The following is a 27,513-nucleotide window of genomic DNA, read 5'->3' as shown; positions in this document are numbered from 1 at the left end:
CACATAAGTTTCCTTTCTGTTTAAAGCTAATACTGTTAATTTTTTTTCCCCATTTTTTAAATTCTTGCCTTTTTTGTCACTCTTGAGAGTGCCAGATTGGTGCTTATTTACACTGGGGTTCATTCACACACTGTTTTGAGGCTTCTTGTACCATGATGTTGTTGGAAAGGAGAATCAAACCTTGAAAAAAAAGTTTAAATTATTTTTACAGATTAGCACTGGAGAATATGGTGCCTCCCTACAGTCGGTTTTTGACTGTGTAGAGTTAGTGGGTGCATACTGGTGGACTAGAATGCAACAAAAATTTGACATTGCTTGATTCTTGGAGGAAAGCCCAGAGAGACACCTGTACGATCAGTCATGGACGGAGCCACATGTGCTCCTCAAATGTCCTTGCCCCTCAATCTCTTGCTTAGCTTGGAATGCATCACTGTGTGTAGACTTGGGCCATGCTGTATTGCTCTCTGGAGCAGGAGAGGATGGGTCTGCAGTCTAGCTGGGTCAAGTATGGACAGTTCAGAGCAGATGGCCGAAGCTCTGCTCATCCACAACTGATTTTGGATTGTTTTAACATGATCTCTGGCCAGGCTAACCTTGGTGACTGTGATGGAAATTCACAGCGTGCTTATGCTCCATTCTTAAACCATCTCTTTGGCATAACAGGATAGACTGTGTAGTCTCACACACTTGGAAATAGCTCTGTAACCTAGTGTTTGTTTTCTTGTGAAAATTCTGAATGTTGAATATGTCTAGGGAATATGTGGGATCAATGAGCAGTTCAGGGACTCAGACTTGAAGGAAATTCTACATAAAAAGCTGAGATAGAATATAGCTCAACTTCCTGTAACGACAGTGATAAGCATTTGAAGCATTCAAAAAGAATCAAGACATTTGGGAAAACATGTTTTTCTCAGTATAGACATTAATAACCATGTTAACAGTGTTATTTACCTCCTGCTGCTTCAGAGGAAAGAGCAAATTGTAAGTGTGATTTCAGAATTAATAATTTTCTTCAAAGCCAAACTGATTCAAAGCCCTAAGCAAATTACTGGGTTTATTGTTAAAAATGCTCACATCAGAAAATGGGTGATTATTTTCATACCAGAGCTCTCGAAACAGAAGCAGAAAATTGCTGCTGCTTCTTTATCTAAGCTGAGGTTGCAAGAAAGAGAGAAGTTAGGTTGGGGATTTGTTGGTTTGTGGTGTGGGTTTTTTTGGAATGAAACACAGTTTAGATGTCATTTTATATGCCACACAAGGAACAGAAGAGACTAATTTACTTCAACTGGCATATGGAGGGCAGCTTTGTCATACAGCAGGTCCCCTGTGATGCTTAATTTTCACTCTTTCCTGTATCCTTTTGGATGCACTTCATCACTTTGTGCTGCATACAGTTTTAAAAAGGATGCACAGAGACTTCCATGAAGTGCCATATGGAAGTGTTTCAGAGATTTCAGAGTAATACCTCTGATACTTTGCCATTTTGGAGGTGATCATCTGAAGCATGAAAGAATATTTCAGAGAGATGTAATGTCCAAGGTGGGAGTTTCTACGCAGAAGAGATGAAAGAAGCAGTAACAGACCGAGAGGAATGTCTTGCGTGGGAAGAGCAGGTGAATTATAGGAATGGGATTTTTTTTCCAAATGCTTTTCTGAAAGTCCCAAAACAAAATGACAAATTCCCAGATAAATTTGATTGGATTTTTCTTCCCTACTTCCTTCCTTATATACTTTGTTTTGTATTTATATCCTTTACTGCATAGGCATTTTCATTGTCTTCTTAAAACTGTGTTTAAAATACAAATTTGTGAATTCAATTTACAGCACACAAAATTGCCTCTTAACAATAAGCCACTCAGTTGCTTTTTTCAAAATAAATCTGCAAAGTTTTCTGAAAAGTGAACAAAAGTATTTTCTTTGGAAAAGAATCGTAATTCTTCTGGAAAGAGTGCCAGCTCTTAATATGGGCAGATTTTTTTGAGGTATATTCCATAAAATTTGGCTTATAAAAATAAATTCTCTCATGACAGAGTCAGAGTATCTTAGCACCTAACTTGCAAAACAGACAGAGCTGGTCTAATAACTACCAAGAAGAGACTGATGCTGACAGAATCTCCAAAATGCAGAAAATATAGCTCAATAGGAGAGAGTAGGTCCAGAAGCAGGGCACACCTAATTATGTAAGGAGGAAGGCACTTGAGGGTGTTTGTGGTTGTAACATTCTTTATACCATTCAGAGCTACATTAAATGATACAAACTGATTGTAGTGAGGGGAGAATATGACAGCCTGACTTGCAGTCTGCAAGAGAAAGTGTGGCCATTTTGTTGACAGTGAAATTAATGGAGAGCTTTTTTGGCTGTGTTTCAGTGTTAATATTATGTAACTTTCTCAGAATATTTTCTGAACTTTTCATTAGGAATTAGGTTTTTTAGCACAAGTGTCCTTGAGTTCTGTTTCAAGTGGTAATCTGATCAATCAAAACTTTGCTTTAGCAGTACCTGTTGATTAGTCACTCCCGTATTTCACATATCATCCTTGTGAAATGGATTAAAATAATTGTGGTTATTTCCTGAAGAGTAGAATTCAAGGCAGAGAGCAAAAAGATCCTATTTCACCAAATCTCTGCCTTTGAAGACATCTCCTGAATTTTTTTAAGGCTTGTGTGTGTAGGTGCACAAAATTAAAAATATGAAATGCAACATAAATGAGTGCAAAAGCTTCAGGGAGCAGTTGCTTTGATTAATTGCTTCGTTGTTTGTGCCTCATGCATTTTAGCACATATAGTATATAGATCATATATAATCATAATGTGTAAATCAAAGGCAGGGAAGTTTTGCTGGCTTATGTTAGCTCGTTACTACCAATCTGTATGCATTACACTTCTGTGTAGTCTTGAATGGCAAGGATTTAGTCTGAACTAATTTCTTACACTTCTAAATCAAGAATGTCTTCATGAGGTCTGCACAGGTTTTGTCAGTGAAAATCTGGTGTGTCTTCTGAGACTTGAGTTTCTTTTCAAGGTGATTAGTCATGGACTTAATATCAGTCCCCAGAGAGTCACTGTAGAGAAGTCCACCAAGTCTGGTAGGCATTAGATCACACCTTTTAAGAACTCTGCACTACTTTAAGTGGAAAATGCTTCTATCCTGAGTGACACTGGATATATTAGGAAGGAAAAAAGTAATGTAAAACCATAAAGCAACACACCTGAAAAAATATGAACACACCTGAAAAAATATGCTAGGTGAAAGGTTAATATCCTGAACTCCTTTATACCATGTTTTGTTTTGCTCAAAGCTTGTCCACCAGGAACATACAAGCCTGAAGGTTCACCAGGTGGAATTGGCACTTGCATCTCATGTCCCCATGAGAATCATACTTCTCCACCAGGAAGTACCTCCATTGAGGATTGTACATGCCAGGAGGGATATCGTGCTGTAGGACAAACCTGTGAAGGTAAGTGCTGCCATTCAAGAACAGAATAGTCCTGGAATGCACAGTGCAATGCTGGGACAATTTCATTATGTGGTTTTGCACTGTGAAGGACATGTCAAATTGCAAATTCCCTGTATCATTCCAAAACAGCAACAATACCAAGCCACAGTTTGAGTTAGAAATTTTAAAAGATTGTTTTCCTTCAGTAGCCTGTTGCGTTCCGGCTGGTATCATAACACTGTTGTGGTTGTTTAATTGTTTAGTTGTTCACTGCCCTGAACTGAAGCCCCCGGAAAATGGTTACTTTGTCCAGAATGTCTGCAACAATTACTTCAATGCTGCGTGTGGGATCCGATGCAAAGCAGGATTTGATCTCGTGGGAAGCAGCATCCGACTTTGTCAGCCAAATGGCCAGTGGTCTGGATCAGAAGCTACTTGTAGAGGTATGGATGTCATGTGTTTGAAAGGTATTTTTCTGTTGGTTTAGTTTGTTCTTAACAGTGGTTTTCTTTACTCACTAGTTGGGCGCGCAGATCTGATCCTGTTACCACTTGGGTGAAAGAAAGTTCCATATGTAAAATCCCACTCCAATGACTCCATTTCCCCTCCTTCCTAAAATGGAAGAAGGACATCTACAATAGAAAATGAGGAGCAGGATTTACTAGGCAGACAATCTTTTGCAAGTGAATCTACATTCTCCTTCCTTACACCCCTCTTCACCTCTCTCCACTTAATTTCTACGAATTTTGTATCTACATTATGTAAACCCAGTGAACCTAGCAAGTGTTTAAATATGTAACCATATTTAGACCTTGCCACGTGGCTGTTTTAGAACATCCACCAGACTCTTGGCATAGAATAGCATTGGGAGACATTAGGCATAGAAGAATTCCATTTTGTTTTCTTACAGTTTCTTTTCTTACAAAAAATAGGAAATCTGCAATCTTGAGCATAGTTTTCCGAAGAATTTTGAGTGGAGTTTCACTAGGGAACAATTGACAGTATCTTAGAAGTTTTATACTGAAGTATACCTTCAGTATAAAACAAATAAAAGAAATATAAAAGAAATAAACAGAAGGTGTGAAAGGGAGAAGACATGGGAAAGAACATCCTGAGAAACATTATTTCTGAATTTTCTGATAGGAACAGAGTTTTGTTTTGCTGTCACTTGTGTCTGCCTGAGGTTGGGTTCTTGATGATTTAGAACAGAAGCTACAATCCCATATATGTATATTTGTCTGGTATGTTTTCCAAGGAGACCCTGAAAAAAACAGATAGCAGCCCTTATGTCCTCAACAGCTACAGGATGTAGTTCAGCATTTTTAACTTGACTTGAATACACTTGACATTAGCATGCTGCACAGGAAGCTAGTAAATACAAAGTCATCAGCACATTCTGTAACTCTTGCCCTGGCCTTGTGTTTGGGGAAAAAGGCAGGGTAGATCCTTGGAGGCATTAGCACTTCATGCCAGTACAGCAAACACAGCAGCCCTTAAAGATACAGCAAGTCATGGTTCTAAAAGGGGAGATCATATCTAGAGAACAGTTTCTCAGGACATTCTTCCTGTAGTAGTTCACTTCTACTTCGATTTTAGAACTCTTCTTCAGATAATCCTAGAAAACTTAGTTTTCCCTTTTAGCTTCCAGTGGCAGAAGGCAGGTAGGAGAAGCTTTCAATAGAAAATAAATTGTTGTCCAGTACCATGAGGGTGTCTTGAGAAGGACTTAGAGCTGTGGACTTTCTAGCAGTCCAAACATAAACTGAAGATGCATACTACTTCAGGTAGACTGGGATACTGGGAAAGAGCACCCACCTGTCAAAGTTTCTGTCAGACAATATGTGTGTAACAAAAAATCTGGGGAAAGCTGCAGTCAGCCACGAAGAAAGGATCCTTCATCTTATTTTCTACAGAGAAGTGGAAGATTCTAATACTTGAAAATCTTGCTGGAGCATTTCACGAAATTCACCTATTTGGTGTTGGTGATCTTCCTTTAATAAGGAATTTGGAAGATGGGGGAAGAGGAAAGACTGCATTGAGATCCTGTCTTGATATTGAGTTAATATCCTTTGAAGCACTGAAAGGATATATTTTTGCTTTTTGTATGTCGTTGTCCATCATACTGAAGACTTCCAATTGAAAAAAAAAATTAAGAAATCCCACTGTTACATGTGCTGGATCTGCTAGTCTTGATTCACTCAGACTATGAAAGGGACCAAGATCAAAGGCACAGTTTATAGCTGTCTTGTTAATCCCAGGAGTATTTTATCACATAAATTAGGAAGGGAGAGTGAAGGAAAATCCCTTTATGGTGCTTTGGATTTTGACATTAAATACTCCTCAGTTCTTCTGCTAGCTAAAATCTGCTGGGCTATTGGAAACTGATTAATGCAGTCATGTCATGCAATTATGGGTGACCCATGAAAAAAACTACAAAGCGTGTATTTAATCCAGAAAAATGTATCAGGAGAAAACCCAAAGCAAACAAAATATACTGTTATTGTTTTTGTTGTTTCCACTGCCTTTATGAGAATATTCCTTGGTCGTGGAAAATGTCTTGTTGATAAGAGGATGGGTTGGTGTTTAGTGCCTGGAAGCATTACCAAGGTGGGCTCAGTTACAGGTTTCTGCCAGAGCCGTGCTGAGGCACTGAGTAAGCATGAACATTGAAACGACTGAGGAGGCAAGAGCACTACAGCTGTGTGGTCCTTCCAGAAGAAATGGCTAGTCTTCCCAGGTAGTGGAAGGCAATGCCTTCTCTGTAGGCACATTAACATTGCCAAGAGCCTCCTCAGTGCTCTTAATTCATTCAGGCTTCCTCAGTAGTAGAGTTTGGTAGCATTTGCTTCTTTTTGCTGCAGATTGGGTATTAAAGACTTCTGTAGAAACTTTAAAAGAGAAAGCATGCTTTCTTGTGTGTAAAGCATGTAAAAATGTTTTTCTTGCACCCTCTACCAAAGTTAAGATACAGCATATTATGAAGCTTCTCTGAAGCTCAGAGTGCCTCTCACAAGATGGGCATTTTAAGACCTTTTTTTAACTCTTAAACACACTCCCTAGAGGATGCCCAGGTATGTGCAAGCACAAAAGTAGTAGTACTTTAAGAGAGTTAACATGAGTAAACATGAGACCATGGTAATGTAAAGATATATTGGGTGCATCCGAATGGCTTTTTTCCCTTCTTTCTTATCCTATATCCTATAGGTTTTGCTATGGACTTTTTTTACACTCAGGTGCCACCACAGCTGTTTTCAGAGGAAACATTATTTAGTGTGTATTGTTTGTAGCTTTCAAAGGCTACTAAAACTACGATGTAGTTACTGACATTTATACAGCTGGCTCTCATTTGAAGGAGCACTCAGGCTACATGCCCATTTATTATTTTTGAGGGTGTGTAGTCGTGTCCACTTGTAGGCATTGTTCTGTTTCATCAGTGTGCAGAGTAAATAATTACTGGGAAAAGCAGAGGTTGCCAATTACCTTTGCTTGCATAGACATAATGTTTTGCCTCCTGCCTGATAGCAGCAAGAATGGGTTAATTGGTAAAATCAGCTTCCCAAATCACATCAGGGAAGTTATCCAGCTCTCTGAAACCACCCATCACTTGAGCTTGCCCTCCTGCCAGCAAGGTCAGTAGAAGCTGTGGAAAACAATCAAGTGAGAACAAAGTTCCTCTTGTGAGGAAGAGATGAGAGGCTGAGGGAGCTGGACCTGTTTAGCCTGGAGAAGACTGAGAGGGCATCTTGTTAAAGTATATAAGTGTCTGAAGAGGATGGAGTCAGGTTCTTCTCGGTGGTACCAAGCAATAGGACAAGGGGCAATGGGAACAAACTGATGCTCAGAAAGTTCCACCTGAGTATGAGGAAGAATATGTTTACTGTGAGTATGACTTGAGCACTGTAACAGGCTGCCCAGAGAGATTGTGCAGTCTCCCTCACTGGAGATCTTCAAAAGCTGTCTGGAAAAATTCCTGTACGACATGTTCCAGGATGACCCTGGTAGAGCAGGGAGGTCAGACTAGATGTGCTCCAGTGGTACCTCCCAGCCTCAACCATTCTGGGATTCTGTGAGTTTAGGGAACTGCAGTCTTCTTGGCTATATTTTGAGCAGTCACACAGCTTGCCCTTGTGTGTTTTTCTCCCTTCAATAATTTCTGAACATACTGAGCAGTATCTACCAACTTCAGCTGAAAGCAGAGTTTTCAACTAGAGTTTTCTACTCATTTTGGAAAATCAGTAGCTGACTATTGATGTATCATCATCATATAGTCATGCCAAACAGTAGGTGTGTACAGCTTAGTTGTCTGAGGGACCCAAGGGCCAGGCAGGGTGTGTAGCTCAGAGTCTTGTCCAGCAGGGAGCAAGGGGACAAATGCTGGAATATGAGATCCTAGATGAAAAGAAGGAGGCGGTGCTAAGGAAAGAGGTTTAGGTTATGACACTGAAACAAAGAACGTAAGTCTAGGTCATACCTCTACTACTTTTTTCTTACTACAGTCATTCAGCTGTTTTGTCATCAATCTTAACTACAGTGTAGCTTTGTGCTAAATGGCAGCATCAGAATTCAGTAGTAAATGCATAAGACAACCTGAGGATCACATTCTATGCCCTACTTCCTTTTCTGCACATACATATTGCACAGGACTGCATTCTTCTTGGCATCACACTACTTTCAGTGTTTGCAAGACATTACAGGAGAAAAGCTTCTGTGCTGAGCAGCAGACAGGACTGTCCCTGTGCTCAACACCTGGAAGGGTCTCTTCCGTCTCAGCAACAGCCTGATTTGTTCCTTTTCATCTCTTATGGACCTGGTGTATATAAATAGTTTGTATTCCTTCTTCCTCTTTCTGTGTCCTCCAGCATGATGAGTGTCTTCTCCTCTGATTTGCAGAGACTTACATGTGTCTGTGTCTATCAAAACACTCCTGGAGTGCCTGAGAATGTTCCTGAGCACTGGGACACTGTCATCCGACCAGTTAATAGGCTCTTAGTTTCTTCCCTGGTGTGCAGTCAGCCCATACCAGCCTGCCAGATGGAAATCCCCCAAAGAACTCTCAGACATTTTTGGAGACTAGAAACTTCCAAAGACACAGACTTTTCCACAGGATTCCATTTGACTGCAGCTGTCCCATTTTGAAGGCTCATAGACATTACTAGCACAGGTCACAGACTGTGTTCCAGGTACACACTTGGTTTGTTAGGCTGTATTTATGTCAGAACTCTGATGAGCTTGGAGATGTGTGCCAAATCTCATATATTCTACGTAAGACTGTTCCAGGAAGAGGAAGGTATCAAACCTTTGAAAAAAATCCACTCTGTTCTAGCTCTATTCCCTAAATTTTTACAAACTACTGTAACTAGTGTACAAGCCAGTACTTTCCCACCCCTAAAAACCTGGGCAAACTAGTGTAACTCCAGTAATTCTCAGTGCTGCAGAGTGAACTGGTGGGTTTTTTCTCTTTGCAGTTCGAACATGTCCCAGACTTCGGTCTCCTGAAAACGGACACATCAATTGTTCAACAGCTGATATCTCTTACAAGACAGTATGTTTTGTGACCTGCAATGAAGGCTATGAAATTGAAGGAAACAGCAAACTCACCTGCCAGGGAACCTCACAGTGGGATTCAAAGGAGCCAAAGTGTGTGGGTAGGTATCTGATCTGACTCTGTTCATGTCAGAGTGCAGCCTTTTCTGATGTGCTGTCATGGGTGAGAAATTCTCCATTTTTTGATAACTGGTGAAGCTGAGATAGGAAGGAGAATTTGTTTATGGATGTTTTATGCAGGTCTTTGAAGTTGGGGAAGGACAAAGGAATTTGTAAATGGAGAAAGTGGACAGATTATCATTTAAATCCAACATGGACTGGTGATAACTGAAAGGTTGTTGTTGTTGTATTTGGTTAGTGTAAAGGCACTATCACACATGGTGTTGCAGGAAACACATGAATTGTAGGTTTATACTGTGGATTAAATGTGAACAAACGGGGGTTTGAGTTACCACCTTAAAGCTGAAGTTGATCTCCAAGCAAGGACTGATTTATGTTAGCCAGGCACTGTGAATGCAGAGTAAAGGTGAGGCAGTTGTCACTTCTGCTGAACTCCCAGCAGGAAATAAGAGTTTAGACAAGTTAGGAACTAAGCACCTATAAGTCAGGATTCAGAGGTCACACCAGTTGTGCAGGGGTAGGTAAGCACATATTGCTGTTCCAGAAATAAAGGACTGTAGGCAGAAGTACACATTTAGACTAGGGACAGGTATTAAATTAACTTAGAAAAGTAAGATGATGAAATACAGTTGAAACACCTTCAAGGGTAGACAAAAAAAAAAAAAAAAGGCACAGGCTTGAAGTGCAGTAATTCAGAAGGTGATCTGGTGCTGACTAGTCAGGGTGTAGTAGGTGTAGTATATGTCACCTGGGTCCAGTAAATGTGATACTGGGAGGGTGACTTCGCTTGAATTGTGCCTAATTTTTTACTTTTTTTTCAGTTTAAAAATGTGGACTTTGCACGAGGCAAGAATAAATTTCTAACTGTAGGCACATTCTTTAAAATGATGAAAATAATCCACAAGAATTAATTTATCAAGACATTTTTTTAAGAGATCCTAATCTTTCTTCTGTTAAAGTCAGTGGAAAAACTTCAATTAACTTCAAAAGGAAGGGACCCTGAAATCCTGTTGGAATATTATAATTGGAAGATTAACTGTATTCATCAGTTGAATTCATCCTTCCTAGCTTAGCATTTTGATTAATAAAATCCATCTCTACTTTGTATCAGGAGATTTGTTCACACCACGCAATATTGCCTCCATTCCTGGATTACACATGGAAATATCTTTTTTTTGCTGAGTCTAAAAGTCTAATATAAAAGTTACTTTTGATTGTCACAGAGGGAAGAGTGTTAGCTGGAAAGCATCTCCTCTGCTTCTTCTTGTGACTGGTGTTTAGGACAAGCTTGCTGAGATTCTGGTTCAATAGTAATGTGTGGAGTTTTATTCAGGGAAGGATGCAAATCAGAGGGCTAACATTGTGTCCTCCTCAAAAATTACTCTTTATACTCATTTTCTGAATGATCACCGTTATCATGGAGGTTTGTCTGTTTATTTTTAGTCTGAACAGCTCCTATTATTTATCATCTGCTACATAAAAGGTACCAGAAATCCTGCTGTATTTAGGCCTTTGTAATTGATAATTTATTAATTTCAGATCCTTCTGTTAGAAAAATGAAATGGAATTGCCTTCAGTCTGTTATCTTGAACCAAATTTCTTGGACTTCAGGGTACTCTAGCTCGTTTTCTGAATGCCTTTCAGTTTGACTTCTCCTCTCTGCAAAGTTTGCCATATTTGCAAGTTATTCACTGAGACTGTACCACAGCCATCTGTAGCCATAATTGACACTGTACCATAACATTGCCTGGATTGTTTACAGTCACTTCTGTGAAGTCTGTTCTCATGCATCTTTTTCCAAGAGACTAGAAGCTAGTTCAGCAAGTATGGATATTACATATGTTTTAAATTTTTGTCTTTGTCATTAAAATTACTGTTAGCAATGAGCTACTATTGAGTAGGCTACATATATTATAGGTGGCTGACAAACAAAATATCTGCTGAAAAGGGAAGCTTTGTCATTTGTCCAATCTGGAGAAAAAAAATCCACAGTCATGTTCTTGTGTTTCCTTCCCATTGGCAGAAATTGAATATCCATCATGTTAAAATTAGTGAATTTTGCAAGATGCTGTTCTGTTTGCTTTGTTCAATGTTTAGTGAAGAAAAGTAAAAATACAGATGGCATCCAGGGTGTTGATGCCACCTAGCGTTGAAAGAATTACTGCCCCACACTTCTAATTGAAGCTGGCCAATTTTTTACCCTGAAACAGTGCCTGCAAAGCAATTGAAGTTCCTTTTGATGTTAAGACTTATAATACAGTGTTTTGTTTCATCACGGGTGGTTGCAGGTGAAAACAGATTCTTGTCTCTCCTTAAAAGTACTTTTCTCTTTATTAATTCCCTATCAATATGACTAATATCTTGGATATCACTCTGCTTCTCATTAATTCCAGACTTCTGGCTCAGCTTGATCAAATTTTGGAATTGAGCACAGATAGAAAAGCTAAACAACACTATTACAGTTGTTTTTCTGGTAAAAACCTGCCCCACTTAAAAGAGATTCCCTTGGGCTAGATTTACTAAAGTTTATCCTGAATGTTTATCAATCGTTTCAGGATTGTGCTGTACTAGGATTTTGCTAGTGTACCTGGAGGTGTCTCAAGCAAGAGATAGGACTGTTATTTCTTCCCAAAGAGCTGCAGTTTCCTCTGGTTTTCATGCTTACACCTTTCACAGAGTTTCTTGTACTAGTTCCCTGAGTAGTATACATTTTAATACTTCTAGCGTGTGCTTTCAAATACTGCTTTTCTAATTTGTGATCTTTTTGCCATTTGTCAGTTACCTTCCTGTGGTAAGCAACCAAAAGATAGGGTTTGTTGGGTTTTTTTGTTTTTCTCGTGAAGTTGTTCCACCTTGCAGAGCCGACAGTGTCTGCCTGAACTGGACAAATATGTTATCATTTGTGACCTTTACACCCTATTAAAAAGAAGCGCAGTTTTTAATTGCTTGGACTTTAAACACAATGTCAGTATTGAGGGTTTAAATTTCAGGAATTACATGGAATTCTTCCAATCTTTAAATTTCGTTTCATGCAGAAGAACCAGTTTTCAGTTACTTGCTACATATTTTGGGAAAGGAGAGGAGAGAGAGGGAGGGGAGGGGACAGAATGGGAGAACAGAGGAGGAGAGGGAGGGAAGGGAAGGGAAGGGGAGGGGAGGGGAGGGAGGTGTTTTGAATGTGAATCACTTCTCTGTCATTAAACCATTGGTAAGAGATGAGCAGAGCTTCCCTTCTGTATAGCTGGGTTGAGTTGTTTTTTGTGTGCCCTTGGTCTGCTCTCTTCACTGACAAGCTATAAAGAGTTACAAGTCTTGTCATTGACTCTGAATAATGGAGAATTCTTCTTGTGTGTTTGTCTACTATGCATTGTAAGAAACACTGCTGAAAGTCTATGAACTGCATTCATTTTGCCCTCTTTGTTAATGCCTCCGTGTTTGAAGAAAAAATGATGTCACACAGTATGAATGAAGAATTAAACCTCAAGAATGAAACTTCCATTTTAAACCTTTAAGGAACCATCAGCCCTTCCTGATTATAGAGAGAACCTGTAGAGAGTTCACGGCAGGGTGTCTTTCTTCCCTCATTCTTATTTCAAGATAGAATGCAGAACCTGTAGAAAGCTGCAGATACATTCCCTCAGTCTTGCTATGATCTGGTTTTCATAGAAGGCAAGGGAATGCAGGGAAAAAGGAAAAAAAAACAAAACCCAGAGGGTAACATATAGTGGATCTCCATGAAAAATACCATGTTTCTCTTCCAGTGAAGAGCATGAGCAAGAAAACAGAGGAACTAATATCCCAGGTGCTGTTTACTTCAGTCAACGCTGGAGTAAAAAGTTTTGTTGGGTCTTACTGTTTTGATGCACTCATACACGTACAGACTTAAAAAGACTGTGTATTTTGTGTTCCCGCTAAGTTTCCGTATGACTTTATTTGCAGATTTTTTTGATTGTGTAGTTTGTGTGAGTTACAAGTCATGTCCTACTGTTCTTTTGCAGAAAAGCGTTGTCCCATCCTCCAGAAACCAGCAGGTGTGACAGTTCTCCCTCCCAGATGTGGGCTGGAGCCTGCTGTTTCTGGGACTGTGTGCCGGCTGAGCTGTCCCCAAGGATTCATCTTGTCTGGAGCTAGAGAAGAACTAAGGTGCATTTCATTTGGGAGATGGAGTGCAAACATCCAGGAGGCTCTGTGTAAAGGTAGAGACCAGCACAAAAATCATGTCTGTGTACACGTGTGCAGAATTGAAAGGAAGCACACAGCAGATAACTGTGAGGACAGGTTTGAACTGGGGAAAGTGTGATTTAAACAGTGTATAACAAAAAGTGTTGCCTGTACCTCTATAGCTTGGTTGTCAGATTTAATTGTAGTTTGTAACAAAAATGTGGAGTTCAGAGGTCACTCAAGTGTCACCTTATAGTGCTCATCATCAGCTGCCTTTTCTGGGATCCATCTCATGAGTCCGTTGTTGGGAAGCTGCCTGATAAAAGGCCTGATCTGCAGAGAAGTTTCAAATTTCAAAGTAGAAGTAAAAGCTCTTAGCTTAAAAATAGTCAAAGTGGAACCCACACTTCTAGTAAAATAACAGTGGTAATAGTATTACTACTGGTTTAGCACAAGTTTATATAAACCCTCTAGTCAGAGCAAAACTGTGAACGCCTTGTAAACCCTGGCTGATAGACTATAGAGGAATGTTCATTTCAGTTGTCTTTGATCTGACTATGTCTGTTGACATGTCCCAAGCCACGGTGCACAAGAGTTAAGGCCAAAATTGTCTAACCCAAGTGTATTGGCTGACACAAGTGTATTGGTTGAGCAGGGAGTATAAAGGTAGGTTGAAGATGGTTACATGCATTTTGGAATGGTTCTGCCATGTTTACCCACCTCTTTTAGAAATGTTAGGCTGTTTATTCCCTTTCACACATGCACAACTGGATTGGAAGGATTCCGGTTTTGGATTATAGCAGAATAAAACCAGAAGTGCAGTTTGTCAGGGAATATGCTATTCACCTCTTCCTGAAATGTTGTTCTCCTAGAATTATTATTTTCTCTCCCGGCTGAGGCCCTCGACAGCCACTGGGTGAAAGAACAGTACAGAAAACAGTTATAGCAGTCATCATGCCAGGTCACTACAGAAACTGAGGCTTTTTTTCCCTATAAAGGCCAGGAAGATTTTATCCCCCTCTTTAAACGTACTATTTTCCACTCTGTGATGTACCACATTGTTTTTCTGAATCTTTTGTGTAAACCTGTGCCAAACCACAGCTTTTAATATTTGATGGGATCCTAGCATAAGATTACAAGCTGAAGTGTTCAGATAAAGGTAAAGCAGCATGGCTTGGGTTCAAGTTTTTACGTATTACCAATGAATAAAGCCAATGAATGAAGTAGGAGGCACTGAGAAACTATGAAGGTTATTCTTTTTTAGTAAAAATGAACAGTTGCATTTCAATTGCTTTCATTCTTGTTATTATCTTTCTCTGTTTTGCTGCCAACATAGTTGGCCAGTTCAAAGTAGCCATTTTCTTTATGATTTATTTATTATTAGTCTTTTTACAGAATTTCACTTTTAGATGGAATTTGCCCCAGCCTGGAGGCTGTGGTCAAGGGAGTGTGAACCATAACTGCTAGTTACTTATAAGAGTGCATTTGTAATAAAACTTTCATCTGAATCAGTTCAGAGGAAGACAAAATCACTTGTATTTATTGCTTTGCATTCTTAACTATGGAATTTAATTGCCTGAGTTATGTCTTTACTGGAATTATTTAGTAATAAAAGTGTAAGTGATATCAGTTCTGAGTTGTTTTAAAGTCTATTGGGCATAGATGAGTTCAGAGCCAAATGTGTCCTTGTCTCATGGGTCTAGAAACCATTTATCAAGCAGCACTACAGCAATGAAATAACCTGACCACAAATGTTTTGGGAGGCCCTGTGCCAGGAAACTGAAGTACTTTGAATTTGTCAGAGAAACTTGAGGCTTAGATGTTGGTGGTGAGGTTACCCATATTGTATCACCACTCCTTCGAAACCATCCAGCATTGTCACCTGTCACCAGAAGACTCCATTTGTCCTACATAATGCCATATAACAGGAGTTTATTAAGGAGCATTTCCAGCAGCTGCTGCCCAAATTCTTGCCATTGGTTCTTTCGAGTCAGTTCCACACCATGCTCCAGAGAATTTGAGTCACTAATGTCTTGTTCATAGTATGTATATCATGTCACAAATACTTAAGAGTTTTTTTGAGTCACCGATTATCTGAAGCAAGTATTTTTGTATGTATGTGTCATGTGTGTGAACAGTGAAAGGATAGAGAAGGAAGGGATGAATAATAAAAGAAACAAATTAACTCTTATTTATTCCTTGTTTTTTGATTCTGTGTAAGAGTAAGTCTCATTGTGCTCAGTGATGTGAAAAAATACAACAAAAATAAGTCCTTTCCCCAGGAAAATTTACTATTGAGGTCGGAGCCAATAGGCAAGAATTAAGAAGGGGCAGAGATAGGAAGTTTGCAAAAATACGTACATTTATATTCCGGGCAGTATGAAAAACAGTGGTTTTAACAAGTTTCAGTCTAACCATTACAGACATTTTACTTCTGTGATCCCGCATATAAAACTATTTTGTCTTTTTCTGGGTCAGATATTGAAGCGCCTCGGATCCACTGTCCAGACAATATTGAGACTGTGACTCTGGAACATCATAACTCTGCTAATATCAGCTGGCAGGTACCAACAGCTGAGGATAACTCTGGAGATGAGGCAAGTTAAAATCTGTATCTGTTTGACTGGAGGCAGTCTTTCTGATTTCAATTAATTTTATGATTCACTAGAATTTCTTTGTTCTGATAAACAGGAGTAGAAAAAAAACCTGCTAGAAAGTTTGTATCTTAAAAATTTAGCATTTTCTGTCTTGATTGGAATTATGAGGTACAGGACACTGCATGGAATTTCAGTGCATAAAACCTCATATGGTTAATTTATGTGGTCAAAAGAAAGAATGTGCCCTTGTTTACAAGATGGAGACATCTGCTTTAAAAATGAGCGCTTAGAATGTCAAGAAGTTTAATAAACTCTTCTCAGAAAGAAGCAAACCAGTTCATTAATCTAAAAGGTTAACAAGTACACAGTGTGATAAGTAAAAACTCATTTCAGCTTTCTGAGTGAGAAAGAGAAACCTCATTTTCCTGTGCAAGTTCAGAAGTGGGCCTTTGGCTACTATGGGTATCAGAGATCTGGAAATGGAGTTACAAGGAAAACTTGCTCCAGAGCTGTTTCATAAAGAGTAACATTTCTTACAGGCTCATACATGATCCATTTACAGCAACTGAATGCTTTATCAGTAGTCAGCAGAGGGACAATGAGTCTATGTGTGCTTTTAATTTACTGCAAACACAGGAGTTTTTTGCACTAAGAAGTTGAGCTGTCCCAGTAAATTTAAGTTCACACTTTCTTTTTCTGTAGCATAGTCATGGTCAGGTACTGTAGGTCTGCTGGTACAGAGTCATTCTTTGAAATGTAGAAGTCAAGTGCCTTAGCTCTTAGTTGTAAGAAGTTTGTCAAAATCATGGCTGTCAGGTGAACTAACTGCTGTTTTACACGTGAAACCATTTCTTTTAAAGACAAATTCCTTAAGACATTCTAAGCCATATGAAAAAACCACAGACGGTATATGTGTCATTTACTCCAAATGTAAAGTTCCTTTGCTGTGCCAGAACATATTGAAGCATCTGTGGGCTAATGACTCATACACGTATTTAGATCAAAACTGGATATGTAAGTACTTATAGCCCACAATTGTCTCCTCCACTAATTTCCCAGGTCTGCTGCCCTTGCAGCTGGAGAACTGAACTGCAGACTGGTTCTGAGTTGATGTAGTTTGTGTTCAGTGCAATTAGGCAAACAAAGTTTTTTAATGCACACTGCTGTAAACTGCAGCAGGTCAGGGTCCAAATCCTGACTGAGTAAATTCCTGTTGCTATACAGAAGGCAGACTTAAGAAAGGGCATAGAGTACTCTGTTGCAAAGTCCATCCTCATTACTTTCAGAGGCTATTTGTATTAAGAATGAGTAGGCTTAACATTGAAGGATACTATTCTGTCAATTTTTCAAAACATGAATATCATGATTAGTAACCAGCTTTGGTTTTTAAATAACACCTGTTTTCCTGTAACAGGTCTCAGTTCGTGTTACCCCAGCTTTCATACCACCATTTCTTCTCCCAATTGGCAAAGTTGACATTACTTACACAGCAACTGATAAGTCGGGCAATGAGGCAAGCTGTACGTTCAGTGTCAAGGTTATTGGTAAGTGCTGTTAAAAGTCAATGAGGAAATCTGCCTGTCATGTTTGAAACCTTCTGATTAGTGCAGAAAGAGACTGGGAGTCACTGTGGCCCTTATATGCACAGTCATAAGCCCAGGAGCGTTATCATCTCCGCAAATCCTTTGCTGATCTTTGGTCACTGTTTGCATAGTGTGCAGTCATTGCTCACAATGTTTGGTTTGGGTTGTGTTTCATTCTGCCATTCATTCTGAATATTAAGATTTCTCCTCACACTAGTATATTAAATGCTTTATTGTATTGTCACTTACTGCCTTCATCATATATCTGTATTTAATTCTTGAAATACTCCAACAGGATTTCCAAGGTTTGCACACATTGCTGATGCAAATCATTGCTAAAGTCTTTCTATCAGACAGTTGTGTTATTCAGTAGTCCTGTAGGTAGTCCAAGGTTTGCTCTGTAGAAAGCAAACACTGCAGAAACCATGAGTTCAGTAGAGGAATTAGTCTTGTCCATTCACTCAGCGTCTTCCAATTGCAGAAGCTTCCAGGTGTGCACCTTTATTTTACCTTCTGATATGAGCTTAAAACTGCTGCTTACCTAACTTCTTCTGATGATAGATGCCATTTGAGTTTGGCAGTAGTTCTGTAAGCTAATGTCATGCCATCCTTTCAAATTCTGCAGATGTAGAACCTCCTGTAGTTGACAGATGCAGATCTCCACCACCCATGCAAGCAGCAGAGAATGATTACCCAGCAACATGGGAAGAACCAGAATTTTCAGACAATTCAGGTGAGATAGTGCACCCCAAAACAAGCATGCAACAGTAGAAGGCTAGAGAACCTGTTCACTTGTTTGAGATTTTTTTATGTTTCTTTTATTTATTTGTTTTCAAGAACACTTAATTTTGAAGATGTGTTGCCGTTTGCTTTTCCGTTCATCAAGATTGGGTGTCAGTAACCCTTTTTTACTTACTGATGTTTTAGATTGTCTTTTGACTCTTCTAGGTGGTCCATTGACTGTCACTAGGAGTCATGCACCTGGAGATCTCTTTCCCAAAGGAGAAACAACAGTTCAGTACACAGCCGTGGATCCTTCTGGAAATAACAGGACATGTGAGATCCACATTGTCATCAAAGGTTTGTTGTCTTCATCTCCTGCTCAAGACCGTATGTCATTGATCTAATTGAATATCATAAAGGATGCAGGAATGCTCCACTTTTTCATTTAGTCTCCACTTTTTCATTTAGTTATTTCCATTTTATATTGGAGTCACTTGAAGGCAGTCAGGATATTTGTTAGTATCAACAAATAAATTGTCTAAGACTGAAACAGCACAATAGTGAATTTGGCCTTATAAATTCAAATTTGAATGTAAAAGCATTAAAATTACGATTCATTAAACAGTAAAACTTATAGAAATGGATTTTTTTCTTTTTTTATATGACAGATACCATGTGAGCTGTATTAATACGTAGTTACTCCAGTCTTGTTTCAAATCTGTAATTAAAAAGGAAAACTTTCTGCCAAATTTTCTTTAGTCACCTACAAGTATTGTAGCAGATAATAGAACATTCTTTGGATTTTAGAATCTGTCTGTACCTATAGATATGCTACTGCATTTTGTGTGCTGTGTAGACATATTTTCCTCACAGTTCACTTTCTTCTTTAAAGTCCAAACAATAATTTGGTAGATAAAGTATTAAGGATGAAAATTCTACTTTCTAGTTTTTGTCTCAGCTGGATATCTGTATAAAAAGATCAGTTAGTGAAGAGAGAATTTAAAATCATGCAGACTGGCATTTTGGTTATAGCTTTTAGAAACCATAAGTTGCAAATTGATGTGCTAGTCTCTGGTTTGCTCTAAATCTTAGAAAGAACAAACCAGTGCTTAGAATTGGCATTATTTCAGGTTCTATACCACCTTAGACTTTTTGTGGTTCAGTATTTGTCACATAATGTTTTCAGATGTTCACAACCTCCTTCACAGTAGGAAATATAAGCAAAAAATTGAATAGTCAGTTCCCCCTAAGATTATTTTGACAAGTTCACGTTTTGTTGCAATGGTGCAGGATGGATAATGTTTAGTTTCAGAATTCAAGATGTAATTTAGTTTAGTAGAATTCATTGTATGTAATTCATGTTAAAATTTAGATTAACATTTTATATTATTTTAGTAAATAGTTTCTCATATGTATCACAACTTTTTTTACTGTCTTTGTGTTTCTGGATTTCAAATTCCAGTGGCAGAATTTGAGAATTATTTAGCAGTAGCCTGATCCTGACTTTGTGGAAGTAACAAATAATACTTCAACAGAGGCAAGATCAGGTTAATACTAGATACTTTTGGAAACCCTCTCAGTGCCATTTTCCTGCAGGGTCACTTATTTCACCACATTCATCAATATATAAATCTTTGTATTGTTTACAGGTTCTCCCTGTGAAATATCCTTTGAGCCTGTGAATGGGGATTTTATATGCACATCAGATGAAGCAGGAGTTAATTGCACATTGCACTGCGCAGAGGGTTACAGCTTTTCAGAAGGATCAAGTGAAAACTACTATTGTGCATATGAAGATGGTCTCTGGAAGCCACCCTACTCTCCAGAGTGGCCTAGCTGCTCTTGTAAGTCTTACTGTTACTAAGATAAATCTGCAACTCACCAAACACTATGTTTAATGATAAAGTAAATAAAAATGTTTTAGAAATTTTGACTTCTATTTCATTATAACAAATGTCCGTCCACTGCCTCTGAATTGTTACAAATATTATGAAATAATGCTTGGAAGTCTGTAAATGTGTTACTTCAGAAGCTGTCTGAAACCCAAGTATAGCAGTGAATTTGAATCCTAGGAATCACAAAACAGCAAAGACGCAAAGCAGACAGGTTAATTGAAACAGTTTTTTTACAAACACTGACAGGGTCTTTTCAGTAAGAATAACCAGAGTATTTGCAACTTATTGATCCAAATGTATAGTGTGCACTCTATTTACATATCTAATTACCACCAGATCAGAAGAGTTCATGTGTTTTCTTTGAGCTGGACACATCAAAACTTCAGCTGTGGAATTTTCCACCTTTGGTGACATTTTTAAGATGAATATATTAGAATTATATTTGAAGACAGTCTTGGTACCATGTTGCATCCATTTCCATTAAAGTTGATTTCTTGGTTTCAGAAAAAAAAGAGCAGTTTTTCAGCTATGAACAAGCAAGAGTTATGTTTCAGAGCTATTTATCAATTCAAAATCTGTAACGTGGACACTTAGGAACTTAACTCTGATTGAATTCTGGTTGATAATTTTCCATATTTAGCCTAGCAGCATTAGTAATAAGAGTTTTAATATTTATTGCTTCTCTCTCAGTAAAAAGTAAGTATGGAGTTTGTTGACAGCTTACAGGTTTCTTCCCTTAAGAAAATGCTGAAGTACATAAATGACCTTTATTTTAATGTCTTCTAGCTTTTCCAGTAAATTTGATGCCTGCCAAAGGGTTGTATTAACTGCATTGGCTGAGATATGAGTGATCCACTTAGGCTGCTGATTTAAAGACAGTGCTTCTTACCTTATTATATTCCAGTTTCAGCCTGAATTATCTTGATTTTAGCTATAAAGCTTTTGCACTGATCAGTAAAAATTTATTTCTCCAAAATTTTTCAGTAAATCGTTTTGCAAACCATGGGTTCAAATCCTTTGAGATGCTCTACAAAGCAACACGATGTGATGACAACAATCTTCTAAACAGATTTACTGACGCATTCCAGAGTGCACTTGGTAAAATGGTAGGTTAGTAAATACTCCTTCCCTTTATATACTTCTTTAAAAATATACATAATTGTTATTTTTTCCAGTTAACTGATTTTGTACAAGGAAAGTAACTCATAAATGAGATCTGTGCTTTTTCAGATGATGACAAGTCATCTTTAAAAATAAAGATGATTCCCTGGCATTTTAATCTAATTCAGCTTAGTCTTCAGTGTGGAATTATATGGGACAGCATATATGTCCAAGTAGTTTAGGGATCTGCAGGTAGATTTTCAGTAGGCTTCCAAATAGAACCTGTGCAGTTTTGAAAACCCCAGTCAGTTGTCCCCTAACCTCAGTGTTGTTTTTGAAAGTTGGATGTGATAGTAAAATAAATGCATTTTATATAGCATATGTGTGATATATATTCATATAATATGAATGAACATACATATAGAAATGGATAATTCCACATTTGGTGTCTATGTCCAGGCACTTAAATCCAGTAGTAGTGATTTGCTTGGGTTTCTTGAGGTTACGAGTTCTCAGTCTTGTCATTCAGAGCTGCATGGCCCTGAATTTGAAGAGGTACCATGTTACTTCTCTACCATGTCTCTTGCTTTCCACTTCAATATCACAATCTCCCTTCTTAAACCACAAATCTGTCCTCAGCTGAAAAGCAGAAACAGCAGAACTTTTAGTTGTGGTCTCAGGAGTGGGTGTCCAGGCCAAGTGTGACAGCATTGTTCCAGTAGAGAACACGGGCTTTTTGCAGAACATGGCTCATATGCAAATAAAAGCTTTCCTTGTAACTAAAAAACATTGTTAGCACATACAGCTAATTGGCAAATTCCTTCAATTTTGGAATATATGCCAGTAACCCATGTCAAATGGCTGGAACCTTACATAACACGTCAGACAATGTCTGATGCTTGGACCTAAATGTCTGTTAATCTCCTGCCTTGCTTCAGGTTTATTCTCTTCCAGTAGAGAAATCTTGACTGGTTTAATTTCTGTTTCTTTCCCCTAAGAGCCCAATACAACCAGTTTCCAGTGCTTAGACAGTTACTATTGGGAAGTAGAAAATAAAAAGGAAAAAATACATAGTGAGCTTCCAAGCAATTACATCAAAATGCAACAGCCTGGGAAAACATTCAGAAAGGCTGTTTTGAATATGCTTATTCCTATTCCCAAGAATTTGAAACTCTAGCAGAGATCCGAAAGGGGGGAAGGAATGGGCAGGAGCCATCTTTCCAATGAAAGTTGATATGGAAAAAACAGAACAATTTCAAAACATGGCCTAGGGCCAACTTGCTTCAAACCTTTCTGGAAAAAGCAAGAAATACATACTTTATCAAAAATCATGCAGTCATATTCATGTCTAATCTCCACTGCTTTTATGGAGGGAAGAAATAAATGATACCACAAAGGTTTCTATTGAGTTTTCTGTTTTGTGATTTCTGTCCTCCTGAGATTATTTTCTCTGTCCTCTGAGGTTTTTTGGTGCATGGGTCCTTTTCCATGGATAGGGAGAGGTGGACATGAAGAAATAAGGTTTGAAAGCTAGAAAAAAGTGCCAGCATTGTTGTCAACATGACAGAATTACAAGTAACATAGTTGGAAAAACCACAGATGCTTTTAAACACATGAGCTCACCTGTCATCTTTTGTAGGGAGAAACAAGCCTGAATTTATTTCTGTATTCTGGGATTTCACATGCAAGAGTGGTTAACTGAATTGACATCTCTTAAAAATAAAAGATCTTCTATAACAAAAAGTTTGCACACCTGCAAGTTGCCCTCTTATTTCCCAGTTTTATCAATAGAACATGTTTCTTTCAGCTGACCTTACCAAGGTTGTAAGAGACATGAAAGGGGAAATCTGGTGTCAGTGGCAGAAGCAGTGCTTTACATTGTAACTAATTTTTTTTAAGTTAGTGGAGAGGGCTATGTGGTTTTATGTTTTTTAATGTTATTCTTCTTTATCTTGGAAGGTCCCATCATTCTGTAATGACGTTGATGATATTGACTGCAGATTGGAAGATCAGACACAGAAACATTGCTTGGAATATAATTACGATTATGAAAATGGGTTTGCCATTGGTAATTATGGATTCCATAGATTTATAGCCATCCAGGTTTAATACAGCATAATTCCTGAAAAAATGTCTTCTACGAGATACTTTTTTAAAATAACTGTGGCACTTGTAATGTAATAAGCAATTATATCGTAGGTTTTATAAAAATATCCTGTAACTGATGTCTGGTATTGATGCTGCTTGCTATACAGTGTAGAGGTTTGCTGAGGTGTCTCATGGTGGGGAGGGGAGAGAAGGGCACACACACAGAGTTTTAGAAACCTGCTTGGTTAGCCTACAAAAAAGAAACTTTTTAAAAATGTGCAGTTTCAAACCAAAAGACTGAAAAGGTACAATAAATTGTTTTGGAGATTGTTATGAAAATGAGGAGCATCTATGATGCTGGTTTGAATCTGCACAGAACCCTCACTGTGTAAAGTTATACAACCTTAAGTTTGCCCGGTAATTGTGAAATTACATCCTGTGTGCAAGGGCAGGTTTTGCACCATTGCAGCTATATCAGAGTGAAAAGAGTGACAGTCCTTGTGTCTTGTGGCAGTGATTGTTTTATGACAAGTAAGTTGTCATTTTCAGTCCATTTTCAAACTGGTTAGTGTCCATGTTGTACTGCTGTTGTCCTTGGCCTTTCTGAGTCCCATGGGGGTGCTCAGAGCAGAAAAGCTGAAAATGGGTAACTTATAGTACCTATCTGAGCAGAAGGCATTTTGTCAGGTCCACATCACAATGTGTACTCTGTCACAGGACTGTGTTTCTTTTGCAGGTTTATAGTGGAGTTAGTTGGTAGAGTTTCCTGCTTGTGCTCACCTTTTAGGCATGCTTCACTCAGTCTGAGAGCACATTTGTTTGTGTTCAGACGTGGGGCAGGGCTGGATGTTGAGTCTGCCATTGTCATCAGGGTAAGGACGAATGCTGATGACAGCTGGAACTAACCTGTAAGGGCATTTGGAAGAAACAGTGTTAAGGACATGGAATGTGGGGTCCTATTCTCTTCTGGTTCATTTCAACCTCTTACCAGAGTAACCTTGTTGCTGTTTTTCAGGAATTTGTCATGATTTACACTGGGGAGGCAGGACAGGAGAACCTGTCTCCTCAGGTCATAAGAGACAGCAGTTTAGAAAATTAGTTGTGGAATACTCATACAGTATTACCCTCAAAGTTGTGGGGTCAACTTGTCCTAGTTTTCACTGTAAATTAAGCCAAATTTAGTTCACTGCTAAGAGGTAATTGGCAGATTTTTTTTCCTATGTTTATGTTTTCTAAAAATAAACTAGATCAATGAAATAGACCGTGCCTCTCTACAATTAGTCAATATGAAGAAGTAGATTATACACAGAAAGAATTGTTTGTTTCTGATTTAAAGCATGTTGCAGGTGAAGGATATTATACAGGGGCTGAATTTGGCTCTCTGTATAACAGAAAATGCCTGTCTGGAGGTAATGAGCACATAAGGTGATGCCTTTTTTGAGAGGCCAGACAATGTTACAACTGTTCAGGAGTTGTGAGAAGATGCAAAGGAGACATGGCATAGGCTGTGCTGTCTGTAATTAAGCAGGAAGAGGAAGAAAGAGCAGTATGGAATTGTTTAAGATGTTGCTGGCAGGTGAGAGTGAATGCAAGACAGAGGAAGAAAGAATTGCAATATGTAACTTTTGTAACTATTTCTCTAAAGCTTGGCTAACTGCACAAAGATCTCTACCATATCAGTTAGGAATGAGATTGGTTTTTCCTTTTTATTAGTCAAAATGAGGGTACAATAGGCACTTGTGAGGAGACAAAGTCAACAGTCATCATCTGAAGTTTCAAACAGACCCCATTCTCTTGGGGTTGTATTTTAGGAATCAGTAGAGGTATTTATTTTCCACATGATGTTGTTTCTCTTTTTGTTCTTTCTTAATGTCCCACAGGACCAGCTGGCTGGGGGACAGCAAACCACCTGGATTATTTGTATGGTGATTTTGTTGATGCAGCACAAGAAGAAGACTTATCCAAGCATCTCTCTGCCTCTGTAAAAGCAGCACCTGCTCGCATCAAAAGGCATAAGCTGAATGTTCCACTGACTGACCAAAAAATCAAGTTAATATTTAATATCACAGGTGAGAGAAGTGAAAATATTGTCCTCCGCTTCCTTTTTAAAAATAGTGTTTCAATACATTCAGTAAAACTTCTTCAGTTCACAAAAGCCTGGTGAAGATGCAGATGTCAGTTTTCTGGACACAGTCATAGCCCCATTTCATCACAGACTTTCTGCTTGAGGGAAAGATCACAGCCTCATATTCATGGAGGGCTTTGTGCTTTCCACTTTCCACTGACAAGCTTGAGTGATGCCCTCGATATATTCCAGAGTACAGTGGAAGTGCTGACTGTAAAATCTGTGTGTTTTCGTGTTTGCTGTTTATATTCCAGCTAGCGTGCCACTGCCTGATGAAAGGAATGATACATTGGAACTGGAAAACCAGAGACGGCTCCTTAAAACTCTGGAAACAATCACGAACAGGCTGAATAGAACTCTCCATAAGGAACCCATGTATTCTTTTCAATTTGCATCTGAACTCATTGTAGCTGACACCAACTCACTGGAGACGGAGAAGGCCTTTCTTTTCTGCAGGCCTGGTTCTGTGCTGAGGGGGAGAATGTGTGGTAAGCCAGATTGCTTGTTTCTTACATGTATTTGGAATCTTTTTGCAAAGCAAGGTTTTAGAGGATGTTTGCAGAGGGTTATGATTTGACACAGTCCAGAGATTGTGTCTCTCATAACAATAAACTGCAAAAATGCTTTGCACAGTTTGACTTCCAGAGAATGTTTATGTTCCTAACTAAGGCCTGTGGAAAAAAGGATGCTTTTGTACCCAGGATTCCACTCCCATGGGGAAATCAGGCATATCCATGCTTGGTCACACACAGAAAACAGAGCTTGGTATGCAGTCTTTCAACCCTGTTAGTCTTGTGAGTGATGCGTAGCTAAGATAGGGAATTGGATTCCATTTCCTGTGCATAGTTAAATTTTTGCAGTGTTCCGGAGAGATACCCCATCTGCTGAGGAACAGAGTCACATTTCATATAAACAGTTTGACTAAATGGGAACTTCCAGGGGCAAGATTTTTCACTCTGAAGGAAACTTATGTTTCCAACATTACAGTCAACTGCCCTTTGGGTACCTATTACTCCCTGGAGCATCTTACCTGTGAAAGCTGCTGGACTGGATCCTACCAAGATGAGGAAGGGCAGCTGGAATGCAAAAGTTGTCCATCTGGTAGCTATACTGAGTATCTACACTCTAGGAGCATCTCTGAATGCAAAGGTGAGAACTTTTGTCTTATTCAGACAACCACTTCTGAACGCTTGGTGATATCCTTTTGTTCCCCATGGTGGAAGTACAGGGGTACTTCATACTGGTGTGAAATGAGGAGCATTCCTAATTGTACCTTGGTGCACATGTATAGAGAAAAATCCAAGTTTTCACCACTGCTGTAGCTTGCAGGATGCCTGGGTAGATGTTTTAAGACGAGTTGGCCCTTGAAGATTTGCTTCATTTCTGTCTTTCATTTCTGAGAATGTGATCCCATTTTGCAGGAACTAATAAGCTTAAAATAATATCATTTTTGTCATTGCCAGCCCCACTCCATTACAGTGCTGAGGCATTGAACAGCTCAGAACCATTATCTCTTCGTGACTTGTTCTGAAAAAGAAGTTGGTAGTTTTATTTCCTTTTTGTTGTCTTATCATTAATTTTTTTGATTGAAATGAGTTGCAGTAGATTATCTGTGAAGCTGATTGGAGGAGAATCACTGGTTAATAATTCACAAATGCACTATCAGTTGCTTACCACAATTGTCTTTTTTTTTTTGCTCTTTGTACCCATGAAGTCCTTCAGAGTAGAGTAAACTCCAGAAATAAAAGTCCTTGTGACATGTAGTGTGATTTCAGCATTATTTTCAGAGATCGGAAACCATGTTGGAGATTTGCTTAATATTTCCAAATTCTTCTGCCTTACAGCTCAGTGCAAGCAGGGAACGTATTCATCTAATGGTCTTGAGACCTGTGAAACATGTCCACTTGGAACATATCAGCCGGCATTTGGATCCAGGAATTGTATCTCTTGCCCAGAAAACACATCAACAGTAAAAAGAGGCGCAGTAGATGTCTCAGCTTGTGGAGGTTTGTAACAAAAGGAGCAATGAGACTTTTTTTAAACTAAATACTAAAAATTTCCAAGTTGTTGTTTGAACATCAGCTAATGTAATTCAATACATCTGCCTGAGATTGAATTCCTCTTGTGGTTGAGTGTGGA

The 27,513-nt window shown here is 38.7% G+C and overlaps 1 protein-coding gene across 1 annotated transcript in view; it reads left to right on the top strand.

The window, feature by feature from the left end:
• SVEP1 (sushi, von Willebrand factor type A, EGF and pentraxin domain containing 1) overlaps positions 1–27,513 on the top strand; it is a 165,879-nt gene that overhangs the window by 81,891 nt on the left and 56,475 nt on the right. Inside the window, exons 5-19 of the mRNA XM_029965446.1 lie at positions 3,300–3,458; positions 3,701–3,880; positions 8,903–9,082; positions 13,100–13,297; positions 15,741–15,859; positions 17,274–17,403; positions 18,068–18,175; positions 18,391–18,522; positions 19,815–20,009; positions 21,045–21,166; positions 23,121–23,229; positions 25,130–25,318; positions 25,629–25,862; positions 26,362–26,523; positions 27,219–27,380. Coding sequence (XP_029821306.1) covers positions 3,300–3,458; positions 3,701–3,880; positions 8,903–9,082; positions 13,100–13,297; positions 15,741–15,859; positions 17,274–17,403; positions 18,068–18,175; positions 18,391–18,522; positions 19,815–20,009; positions 21,045–21,166; positions 23,121–23,229; positions 25,130–25,318; positions 25,629–25,862; positions 26,362–26,523; positions 27,219–27,380 — 2,379 coding nt within the window. The remainder of the gene's footprint in view (positions 1–3,299; positions 3,459–3,700; positions 3,881–8,902; positions 9,083–13,099; positions 13,298–15,740; positions 15,860–17,273; positions 17,404–18,067; positions 18,176–18,390; positions 18,523–19,814; positions 20,010–21,044; positions 21,167–23,120; positions 23,230–25,129; positions 25,319–25,628; positions 25,863–26,361; positions 26,524–27,218; positions 27,381–27,513) is intronic.

This window comes from Manacus vitellinus, unplaced genomic scaffold (genome assembly GCF_001715985.3).
Source record: "Manacus vitellinus isolate BGI_N305 unplaced genomic scaffold, ASM171598v3 scaffold_9_pilon, whole genome shotgun sequence".
Classification (NCBI taxonomy): Eukaryota; Metazoa; Chordata; class Aves; order Passeriformes; family Pipridae; genus Manacus; species Manacus vitellinus.
Note: the sequence above shows the minus strand (reverse complement) of the source record. Positions and strands in the feature narration are given on the sequence as shown.